This window comes from Arachis hypogaea, chromosome 3, assembly GCF_003086295.3.
Source record: "Arachis hypogaea cultivar Tifrunner chromosome 3, arahy.Tifrunner.gnm2.J5K5, whole genome shotgun sequence".
Lineage (NCBI taxonomy): Eukaryota > Viridiplantae > Streptophyta > Magnoliopsida > Fabales > Fabaceae > Arachis > Arachis hypogaea.
The window spans coordinates 124165037-124177365 of NC_092038.1; the positions used below are offsets into that span (position 1 = coordinate 124165037).

A 12329-nucleotide genomic window follows, 5' to 3' on the forward strand; every position below is an offset into this window, starting at 1 on the left:
ATTTTTCCCAGTTTAAAACCAGGTTAGTCTCTTGGCATCTCTTTAGAACAAGTGCTAGATGGTCAAGACAGGAGCTGAATGAGTCTCCAAATACTGAAAAGTCATCCATGAAGACTTCCAGAAATTTTTCCACCATATCAGAGAAAATTGAGAGCATGCACCTCTGAAAGGTTGCAGGTGCATTGCACAGGCCAAATGGCATCCTTCTGTATGCAAATACTCCAGATGGACATGTGAATGTCGTTTTCTCTTGATCTTTTGGATCTACTGCAATTTGATTATAACCTGAATATCCATCCAGGAAGTAGTAGTATTCATGACCTGCCAGTCGTTCTAGCATCTGGTCTATGAATGGTAAAGGAAAATGATCCTTTCTGGTGGCTGTATTGAGCCTTCTATAATCAATATACATACGCCACCCAGTAACTGTTCTTGTAGGAACCAGTTCATTTTTTTCATTATGAACCACTGTCACGCCACCTTTCTTAGGGACAACTTGGACAGGGCTCACCCAGGGGCTGTCAGAAATAGGATAAATAATCCCAGCCTCTAGTAATTTAGTGACCTCTTTCTGCACCACTTCTTTCATGGCTGGATTCAGCCGCCTTTGTGGTTGAACCACTGGGTTGGCGTCATCCTCCAATAAGATCTTGTGCATGCATCTGGCTGGGCTAATGCCCTTGAGATCACTGATGGACCACCCAAGAGCTGTCTTGTGTGTCCTTAGCACTTGAATTAGTGCTTCCTCTTCCTGTGGCTCTAAGGTAGAGCTTATGATTACAGGGAAGGTATCACCTTCTCCCAGAAATGCATATTTCAGGGATGGTGGTAATGGTTTGGGTTCGGGTTTTGGAGGTTTCTCCTCTTCCTGAGGGATTTTCAGAGGTTCTATTATTCTCTCTGATTCCTCCAGATCAGGCTGAACATCTTTAAAGATGTCCTCTAGCTCTGATTCGAGACTCTCAGCCATATTGACCTCTCTTACCAGAGAGTCAATAATATCAACACTCATGCAGTCATTTGGGGTGTCTGGATGTTGCATGGCTTTGACAACATTCAACTTGAACTCCTCCTCATTGACTCTCAAGGTTACTTCCCCTTTTTGGACGTCAATGAGGGTTCGGCCAGTTGCTAGGAAAGGTCTTCCTAGAATGAGAGTTGCACTCTTGTGCTCCTCCATTTCCAGCACCACAAAGTCAGTAGGAAAGGCAAATGGCCCAACCTTGACAATCATGTCTTCAATCACGCTTGATGGGTATTTAATGGAGCCATCAGCAAGTTGAAGACATATCCTGGTTGGTTTGATTTCTTCAGTCAAACCAAGCTTTCTGATAGTAAATGCAGGTATTAGGTTGATACTTGCCCCAAGATCACATAAAGCTTGCTTGGTACAAGTACCCTCTAATGTGCATGGTATCATAAAGCTCCCAGGATCTTTAAGCTTCTCAAGTAAGCTTTTCAGAATGACTGCACTGCATTCTTCAGTGAGGTAAACTTTTTCAGTCTCCCTCCAATCCTTCTTATGACTTAAGATCTCTTTCATGAACTTAGCATAAGAGGGTATTTGCTCAAGTGTTTCTGCAAACGGAATCTTTATTTCAAGAGTCCTGAGATAGTCTGCAAAGCGAACAAATTGCTTATCCTGTTCCGCTTGGCGGAGTTTTTGAGGATAAGGCATTTTAGCTTTATATTCTTCAACCTTAGTTGCTGCAGGTTTATTACCTACAGAAGTGGGTTGGGAAGCCTTTTTAGAAGGGTTGTTATCAGCACTTGTATGTGACTGATCCCCCACTGGCGTTTGAATGCCAGGGGTGGAAGCTGGAGTGGCGTTAGACGCCAACTTCTTATTTGTTACTGGCATCTGAACGCCAGAACTGTGCTCCCTTTGGGCGTTCAACGCCGGATTCATGCTTGTTTCTGGCATTGAACGCCAGAAATGAGCATGGTCTGGGCGTTCAGCGCCAGCCTTATTCCTCTCTGGGCTCTGATTGTCCTCAGAGGGATTTTGAGTAGCCATTTGTTCATTTCTTGGCTTCCTGCTGCTTTGAAGTGAGGTATTTAATGTTTTCCCACTTCTTAATTGAATTGCTTGGCATTCTTCTGTGATTTGTTTTGACAGTTGCTTTTCTGTTTACTTTAACTGTACTTCCATATTCCTGTTAGCCATTCTTGTTTCCTGTAGTATTTCCTTGAATTTGGCTAGCTGCTGAGTTAGAAAGTCTAATTGCTGATTGAATTCATTAGCCTGGTCTACAGGACTGAGTTCAGCAGTTACTGTTTTAGCTTCTTCTTTCATGGAAGATTCACTGCTTAGGTACATATGCTGATTTCTGGCAACTATATCAATAAGCTCTTGAGCTTCTTCAATTGTTTTTCTCATATGTATAGATCCACCAGCTGAGTGGTCTAGAGAAATCTGAGCTTTTTCTGTAAGCCCATAGTAGAAGATGTCTAATTGCACCCACTCTGAAAATATTTCAGAGGGGCATTTTCTTAGCATCTCTCTGTATCTCTCCCAAGCATCATAAAGGGATTCATTATCTCCTTGTTTGAAGCCTTGGATGCTTAGCCTTAGCTGTGTCATCCGTTTTGGAGGGAAATAGTGATTCAGGAATTTTTTTGACAGCTGTTTCCATGTTTTTATGTTGTTCTTAGGCTGGTTATTTAACCACCTCTTAGCTTGATCTTTTACAGCAAATGGAAATAGTAATAATCTGTAGACATCCTGATCTACTTCCTTATCATGTACTGTGTCAGCAATTTGTAAAAATTGTGTCAGAAACTCTGTAGGTTCTTCCTGTGGAAGACCGGAATACTGGCAGTTTTGCTGCACCATGATAATGAGCTGAAGATTCAACTCAAAGCTACTAACTCCAATGGAGGGTATACAGATACTACTCCCATATGAAGCAGTAGTGGCGTTAGCATATGACCCCAGAGTCCTCCTGGACTGTTCATTCCCACTTAGTTCCATGATGGAATAAAGGAGATGATATGTATGTTGATATTATTTATTTTATAAAAATTTATTTTATAAAATAAAATAAAAACGAAATAAATAAAAGAAATTGAAAATATTTTGAAATTGAAATCTGAATTTTTATATAAAATTTTCGAAAATGTAGTTCAAAATTAGTTAGAAAAGATATTTTTTTTTGAATTTTGAATTTTTTTGATGAAAGAGAAAAACACACAAAAGACACAAGACTTAAAATTTTTAGATCCAATGCTCCTTATTTTCGAAAATTTTTGGAGGGAAAACACCAAGGAACACCAAACTTAAGAATTTTAAGATTAAAACGCCAAAAAGACTCAAGAACACCTTGAAGATTCACAAGAACACCAAGAACAAAAGAAAGAACACCAAACTTAAAATTTTTTAGAAAACCAAGATAGATTTTCGAAAATTAAAGAAAAATTAACAAGGAAACACCAAACTTAGAGTTTGGCACAAGATTCAATCAAGGAAAAATTATTTTTGAAAAAGATTCCAAAGAAGATACCCAATTATCAAGAACAACTACTAAAGCTCCAGCCAATTGGGCAGTAACTTCAGTGTTGATTTTAAAGATGTATTATATTTATGGATAAAAGTATAAAATTTTTGAAAGTTAATGTTTTGAAAAAGTACAAGAAAAACAAGAAAGGACACAAAACAAGAAAAAAAACTCAAGATCAAACAAGCAAGATAAACAAGAACAACTTGAAGATCAATGAAGAACAAAGAACACAAGTTCGAAAATTTAAAGAAAAATATAAAACATGCAATTAACATCAAACTTTGAACAGGACACTAAACTCACGAAGAAAATTAAAAATTGATAAAGAAAAATAATATTTTTGAAAAAAAAATTTTAAAAAGGGATAATAAAAGATGCAATTCTAGTAACAAAAAAGAGGATAAATTCTTCCTAATCTAAGCAACAAAATAAACCTTTAGTTGTTCAAACTCGAACAATCCCCGACAACGGCGCCAAAAACTTGGTGCACGAAATTGCAATAACACTTTTTGCAATCCGCACAACTAACCAGCAAGTGCACTGGGTCGTCCAAGTAATACCTTACGTGAGTAAGGGTCGATCCCACGGAGATTATTGGTTTGAAGCAGACTATGTTTATTTTATTAATCTTAGTAAGGATGTCAATAAGATTAATTGGATTTAATTGTAAGAAGTCAAAGTATTTGGAATAAGAAATTGTTACTTTATTAATGGAGAATCTGTTGGAGTTTTGGAGATGCTTTGTCCTCTGAATTCCTGCAATGTAATATTCAACTCAATTGCTTGTAAAGTTCCATCCATGGCAAGCTGTATGTAGGGTGTCACCATTGTCAGTGGCTACTTCCCATCCTCTCAGTGAAAACGTTCCAGATGCTCTGTCACAGCACGGCTAATCAGCTGTCGGTTCTCGATCATGTTGGAATAGGATCCATTGATCCTTTTGCGTTTGTCATCACGCCCAGCAATCACGAGTTTGAAGCTCGTCACAGCCATTCAATTCTTGAATCCTACTCGGAATACCACAGACAAGGTTTAGACTTTCCGGATCCTCAAGAATGGCCTCCATCAGTTCTAGCTTATACCACGAAGATTCTGATTAAGGAAGCTAAGAGATGCTCATCCAATCTGATGTAGAACGGAGGTGTTTGTCAGGCACACGTTCATGGATTGAGGAAGGTGATGAGTGTCACGGATCATCACCTCCTTCACAATTAAGCGCGAATGAACATCTTAGATAGGAACACACACACGTTGAATGAAATAGAAACAATTGCATTAATTCATTGAGACGCTACAGAGCTCCTCACCCCCAACAATGGAGTTTAGAGACTCATGCTGCCAAAAGGTACAATTTTCAGATCTAAAAATGTCATGAGGTCCAAGATAAGTCTCTAAAAGTTGTTTAAATAGTAAACTAGTAACCTAGGTTTACAGAATACGAGTAAACTAAGATAATTGGTGCAGAAATCCACTTCTGGGGCCCACTTGGTGTGTGCTGGGGCTGAGACTAAAGCTATCCACGTGCTGAGGCTTTTCTTGGAGTTGAACTCCAAGTTATAACGTGTTTTGGGCGTTCAACTCCGGATCATGACGTGTTTCTAGCGTTTAACTCCAGACAGCAGCATGTACTTGGCGTTCAATGCCAAGTTACGTCATCTATTTTCGCGCAAAGTATGGACTATTATATATTGCTGGAAAGCCCTGGATGTCTAGTTTCCAACGCCGTTAAGAGCGCGTCAATTGGACTCCTGTAACTCCAAAAAATCCATTCCGAGTGCAAGGAGATCAGAATCCAATAACATCAGCAGTCCTTTTTCAGCCTAACTCAGATTTTTGTTCAGCTCCCTCAATTCAGCCAGAAAATACCTAAAATCACAGAAAAACACACAAACTCATAGTAAAGTCCAGAAATATGATTTTTTCCTAAAAACTAATAATATTCTACTAAAAACTAACTAAAACATGCTAAAATCTACATGAAATTACCCCCAAAAAGCGTATAAAATATCCGCTCATCATTTATCTTGTTAATTTCCCATTTTAGTTATCTTTTATGTTTATGCAAACTCTTATTACTTTAATTTACATTTAATGCAATTTTATGTTTCATGCCTCTTTTATTGCTCTATTGAGTTGCTATTTTTATTTTCCTTACTTGATAGTTGTAGCATTTATTATTCCTTGTCATTTACCATGCTTTCTTTTCATACCCACCAAGTGTTTGACAAAATATTTGGTTGGGTTTCTACATATTTTTATCACTCTTGGTTGAGAAATTGAGTGGTTTAGGTGAACTTGAGTGGTGGATGTCCATTCCACATTGTGTGAGGGTTGTTAATTAACTTGGTTTCTACTAATGCTTGCCTTTCACTAAGTTAATTAGTGAGTTGGCTAGAACTTGTGGATTAAGGTTAATTATGTCCTTTTGATTTATCCTCGATGTAGGGTTGACTAATTGGAATTAATTCACACACAATTACCATGTTTGTGGTCCACTACTAGGATAGCAAGCCCTAATTACCCAATCCTTACCAAGAGCTCTTTTAGTATTTAAATTCTATTTTCATTACCTTTACTTGCCTTCATTTAATTTCTTGTATGTTAAGTTACCTTCTTGCCTTTTAATTTCTTGCCAATTGCTATCATCCAACCCCCATTTCCTCATAGCCAATAATTGACACTTTAATTGCAACTCCTAGGGAAGATGACCCGGGACTTAAAACTCCCGGTTACTGTGTTTTGATTGTGACTATCTTTTGAATTAACATTTGATTAAGAGGATCCATTGCCGGTTCGGACTATACTTACAACAGAAGAAATTTTATTTTATCTAAATTCCAAATTGGTATAAAAATTCTCTTGTCAACGTGCCAATTTATTTTACTCAAATTTTGTTAATGTTTAAAAGAAAATGTGAGTATCTCAATGTCGCAATTGTATCGTCAATAAGAATTAAAAAGGATTGAAAGTAACAAATAAACAAAGAAATGCGATGTGTCGGAGGCAAAGTAAATTGCAAAAATTAAACAAACAAGAAATTAAAGAGAAGATGAGGAAAGAAACATAAACGTAAAAAGGGAAGAACAAGTAAAAGTAGAGAAATTTTATTAATAGAAACTGAAAGAAAACAAATTACAAGTGTTTGAGTTCAGAGGAATTACTTAAGATTCCCAATTTTACTTTTTGATGCCAAGGGACTTAGAGCGTTTTCGGTTTCTAAGTGTTTTTCAAAAAAACTGAACTCCTTACAATGTGTACCTAAAACTCTATTTATAGACTAACCTTCTATCAGCTGACAGTTATCCTTTGTATAATACTTGCGAAAAATTTAAATTGCACCTGTAATTGTTCCCGCACTTCTTACTTGAGGTCAATTTCAAAAATCAAATAAATAACCAAACTGTCAAATAATCTAATTTAATTAAAATAATATAAATATTATATATGAAAATATCACCATATATAACTAATTATTTTTTTATAAGAATTATATTTTGTCCAACAAATAATAATAATAATAATAATAATAATAATAATAATAATAATAATAATAATAATAATAATAATAATAAGATATGTAAGAAGATAAATTCATACATTTTAAAAATATTCATCTAATGTTATTTTTCTAAAATAGTTAAACTTATTATATTTTGTTGAAAAAGATAATTTTTTTCTTCTTTGTAGTTATTTTTTAAATTATTTTGTAGTCATTTCTGTTGCTATACGTGGTTAGATTATTATTGTTTAAGTTTATATAGCCTGTTTTGTTTCATTTTTTGTAATTATTTTTATATATCTTTTATTTTTTACAATTTATATGTCAAATTTTAATTAATATATTGGTTATTAAAAATATATGTTATGAGTTATTAAATTCTTATTTAAATAAAACTATTTTTTTAACGTTGTATGTTTATTTTTGGATTCTAACTCTAATTTATTATAAGGATGGAAGAAAATAATTATTAAATTATTAGAAAATTTGTTATCGTTATTAACGTAAATTGTCATACTCTATAATATATTTTGAAGTTGTACATAAATCATTTTAGACTATTAAAATTTAGCTTTTAGATATAAATTGTCTTACTTCAATATGTTTTAGGTGTAAAAGGTGTAAATTATTGCACTCTAAGATGATTTAGGTTAATTTTAAAAGTTTAATATCTTATGACGACTTATGTGCGAAGCACTTCAAAATATAAATTGTCTTGTTATATAACAGTTAATATATAATTTAAAATATACAATTCTAAAATGATTTATATGTTATTAGATGAAAACGAATACAATTAAATTTTTAATGAAAACATCAATGATGTTTTTTTTTTAAATGGATTTATAAAATTTTTTAGATTTGTGTTTTTTGAAAAGTAAAAAAAAAATTATAGTAGAGTAAAATTTACCTGAAACTAAATAACTTAGTGTAATACACATCTTTGATCAATATTAAAAAAAATTAACCTAATTATGTATATTCTATCTTTTTTTAATTAAGTTAACTTTAGAATACCAATAATGCTTTTTCATATGCTGTTTTTAATATAAAATTCTAGAAAAAAATAATTTAAAATGTTATAATGTTATTATATTGACACAACACTTTATTTTTGTATGATAAACATACACAACACTTTATTAAATATTTTTTTTATAAAGTATTTAAATTTTGTTTTTATAAAGTATTTAAAGTATATAAAAATGTACTCCTATTATAAAAAGAGTATTTAAAAAGTCGTTAAATTTTTATATGTTATTAAAATTTAATAAATATAAGTACATTTTTATATGTTATTTTTAATTCAATATACTAATAGGAGTTAAAATTAATTTATATTTGATAATTTTATACTAAAATTAATGTTATAATCTTGTTTTATACTTTTTTTAGTATATTTTTTATATTATATAATATTTTTTTTAGTATCTTATTTTAGTATGCTATAATTCTTTATTATTATAATAAAAATTAATATTTATTTATTTATTAACTTAAAAATAACATATAAAAATTGATAAGTTAAATACTCTTTTTTATTACAAATTTTTTATTAATATTTATATAGGTTGATTTTGTATTAAATTTAATAGTCCAAATTTTATTTATAGATAGAACTTAATTTCTAGTAAATCGAAACAGACTCATTTAAACTCCTTAGACATCATGTATTACTAGTAATTCGAACGAAACTTTTTTGAATTATACTTTTGTAATTCGAACCAAGTAGCTTCGAATTACCTGTACACAAAGTTTGGGCATAATTCAAACTATATTGTTTCGAATTATGTAAGATTGGAATTCGAAACAAATTGCTTCAAATTACATTAAAATATGTTTTAGTTGATTGATGAATCAGATTTTTATTTAGCTTATTAGTATAATAACATCCTTTTCTTGACTTAAATACGTTTTTTATCCTTATTTTTATTTGGTATAAACTTTTTGTTCACATCATATTTTACCCATTTGTAAAATGACGTAAAAGTGACACCAAAATGCAAACTATACATAATAAAAAATAATTAAAATTTATATATAAATATATTAAAACTGAGTTGAGTTGATGATTAATTTTTAATGTTTTATAGTCTCCGAATAAATTAGTTGAATGAAATAGTCTGTTTTTACTTTTCAGCATTGCTCTTCTCCAAATCGGAACTTGCGTCCGATCTTCGGCCCCATCCTTGTCAGTATCTTGATTTCTCTTTCTCTACATTTATTGTTGTGGATTTACGATGTATAGTTTAACAGTAATTAACATGCTTAAATTGATTTGAATTTAACGATCCCAAGATTCATGGCCGCTACTTTTCTAAACCACCCTTGGGGGCTTCAAGGTTCCTGCTGCATTCCCTCTTCTAGAAAGTTCGCGTCTTCCTCTCTCCGATTTCCCTCCTCCTCTCTTTCATGGCACGGCCACAAGGTTCGCGGATCATCATCCTTTTCTGACGACCCCGCCGCATTCATCTCTGATGCTATTATCAGTTCTCACCGTCACGAATCACCTAGTAAGCATTTTTGAATTCTTGATTTTTTTTATATCATGCAACAGAGGTATAATGCATTGCTTCGTAATATGTATCATTTGATTTTGATTGTGTGGGATAGGTGAGAGTGAGAGTACTTTGATATTGATTCGTCATGGTGAATCCTTGTGGAACGAAAAGAACTTGTTCACTGGGTGCTGTGATGTGCCTTTAACAAGGAAAGGTGTGGAGGAAGCTATTGAAGCTGGTAAGAGGATCAGCTATATACCCATAGATATTATTTTCACTTCTGTCTTGATTCGAGCCAAGATGACCGCCATGCTTTCAATGACTCAGCACCACCAGAAGAAGGTGTTAACATAAATTACTTATTATTCTTCTTAAAATACTATTGGAATTTGGAACCTGGATTTCTTAATCAAATCAAATGTTTACTCTTCAGGTTCCAATAATCATCCATAATGAGAGTGAACAGGCAACTGCTTGGACTCGAATTTACAGTGAAAAAACTACAAAGCAGTCTATTCCAGTTATAACAGCTTGGCAGTTGAATGAAAGAATGTATGCAGAATTGCAGTTATTAATCTTTTCCATTGTTTATTGCTTGTTTCCATACATACTAAGAGGATGGATGTGTCATTCCTTATGCTACTTCTATAGGTATGGGGAGTTACAGGGCCTTAACAAGCAGGAAACTGCCGAAAGATATGGGAAGGAGAAAGTGCACGAGTGGCGTCGCAGTTTTGATATTCCTCCTCCAAAGGGTGAGAGCTTGGAAATGTGTTCAGAGAGAGCTGTTGCCTATTTTAAAGATTTTGTAAGGGTGTCAATTTCTTCCGTCGTGTCAAAGTTTAATATTGGTTTCTATGACTTTGATATGTTTCTGGGAACTAAAACATTTTAATTTTCCATGAGAGCTGCTGATATTCAGAACCATGCATTGTAGATTGAACCCCAACTAAAATCTGGAAGGCATGTGATGGTTGCTGCTCATGGAAACTCGTTGAGGTCTATTATAATGTACCTTGAAAAATTAACCTCTCAAGAGGTATCATACCGCAATTTGCAACTATCTTATTTCTGTAATACTAATTTCTTTGTTTGAAATAATATAGGATTAATTTCATCTTCACTTCTTCATGGCTAAACAGGTCATGAATTTAGAACTATCAACTGGGGTACCATTGCTTTACATATACAAAGAGGGAAAGTTTATCAGTAGAGGCAGTCCTGTGGGGACTACAGAAGTTGGTGTTTATGCATATACTCAGGTATGATCACTTACCCTAATAATTAAATTGTTATTTACTTATTTACTATGATATCTATATGATATATGCTATCAGGTCTTATGTCTTCGTTTTGTCAGATCCCTCAATTTCTTCCATCGATTGACTTCATTTCTAGTTTTACTATAGTCTTCTAGAAAACCAAAAAAGCTGCTTTACATGGTTTTCAATGTGCTTGTGTGCCATTATTGTCAAAGGAATGACCAACGATAGTTTTTTATTTGTTCTGTCTTTACATAAGTGATGGTATAGATGAGAGATATTCTTGCTATCTCAATCTCTTTTTCTTTGACTACTTTTGAGTTCTTTTTCTTATTTTATGGTGTCAGAATGTCCTGATTCACTTGCTATATCAATCTCTTTTGAACTGATATGCTAATAGCCCTGTTGTATGCTGCTGTTTGTGTCTACAGGGGTTAGCTGATTACAGACAGCAGTTTGATGAAATGTCACATTGATCGTTCATCACTTGAAAGTTCTGGTGTGTAGTCTCATGCGAATTTCTCCAGTAAAATATCTCGTATTCCATACAGTCACTGATAATGAGTGTGCTCATATATATATTTGCAGGTATAGTTTTGTATGTTAACTTTTGGTGGGTGGCTTCATATTTTAATTTCTAACAGTGGCGTTCTACACAATTAATCATCTTATGGCAGACCATTAGAAGAACTGGAAAATTATAGGAAGAAATTGATGAACCCCTTGATAATTTAAAATCTGTGAAACTGAAACTTGGAAGCTGAACACTTTTCTGCACTGCAGTAGTGCAGTCTTAACTCTAAAATGACTCTGGTTGGAGAGTGAGAGAGAGATAGTGGACAACTGGATGTTGGTAATATAGCAATAGAATTTGAATGTGTCTGCCTGGAAGTGACTCAGTTGCCATGTTTAAGATTTTGAATCTAAGGTTTTTTATTGAAAACATTGTCAAACTAGGCAAAATATTTCTTAGAGCGGTATGTCTTGTGTCAGTTATAACTTGAGAGAGTGATTTTGCATTTGTTGCCACTTATCATCAAGTGGTCAAATTGCATTCTCCCGTTGGATTGTTCGGCCTTCGTCTTGTTCTTGTCTTCTAATCGATTTACTGTTTGAAGAAAACAACAAACAGGTTACAGGAATTCCTTAGTTGTATTATTATTGAGCTTAATATATATTTCTGACTTCATTTACAGAAAAGAAAAGGGACTGAATGTATACTTTTTTACTCTCTGTATGTTCACTTTTAAATATTTATTTGAATTTGAATTAACAAAAATGATTAAAATTTGGTGGAGTTATATAAAAAAAATTACATAATTATCTTTAGATTAGGACAATAATAATAATTCTCTTTTTAATTGCTTTATTCATTTATTCGCTTTTATCATTTATTTCATGTTGATTAGAGTACCAATAATAACGAGCATGATTGAAAAAATTTGTAATTAATTTGCTACGCGAACACTTTCTTTTTTCATTTTTCCTTGAAAAAGCAAAATTCTAGAAGTGGACAACAAATGAAGAAATAAAAAGTATTTAATTAGGTTTTGAAAGGTAACAACAC

The 12329-nt window shown here is 33.1% G+C and overlaps 1 protein-coding gene across 1 annotated transcript; it reads left to right on the plus strand.

Moving 5' to 3' along the window:
• The first annotated feature begins 9073 nt into the window (after positions 1-9073).
• On the plus strand, positions 9074-12050 carry LOC112791262 (2,3-bisphosphoglycerate-dependent phosphoglycerate mutase 1). The gene is made up of 9 exons (XM_025834023.3): positions 9074-9190; positions 9298-9512; positions 9613-9842; positions 9934-10052; positions 10152-10308; positions 10438-10539; positions 10643-10762; positions 11194-11261; positions 11351-12050. The coding sequence occupies exons 2-8, from the start codon at positions 9302-9304 to the stop codon at positions 11236-11238; spliced, it is 984 nt and encodes a 327-aa protein (XP_025689808.1). The 5' UTR covers positions 9074-9190; positions 9298-9301; the 3' UTR covers positions 11239-11261; positions 11351-12050.
• The last annotated feature ends 279 nt before the right edge of the window (positions 12051-12329 follow it).

Coding starts and splice junctions, on each gene's coding strand:
- LOC112791262 (XM_025834023.3), top strand. CDS start 9,302: ATGGCCGCTACTTTTCTAAACCACCCTTGGGGGCTTCAAGGTTCCTGC. Junction 10,053..10,151: donor TGGCAGTTGAATGAAAGAAT/GTATGCAGAATT, acceptor CTACTTCTATAG/GTATGGGGAGTTACAGGGCC. Junction 10,309..10,437: donor TTGCCTATTTTAAAGATTTT/GTAAGGGTGTCA, acceptor CATGCATTGTAG/ATTGAACCCCAACTAAAATC.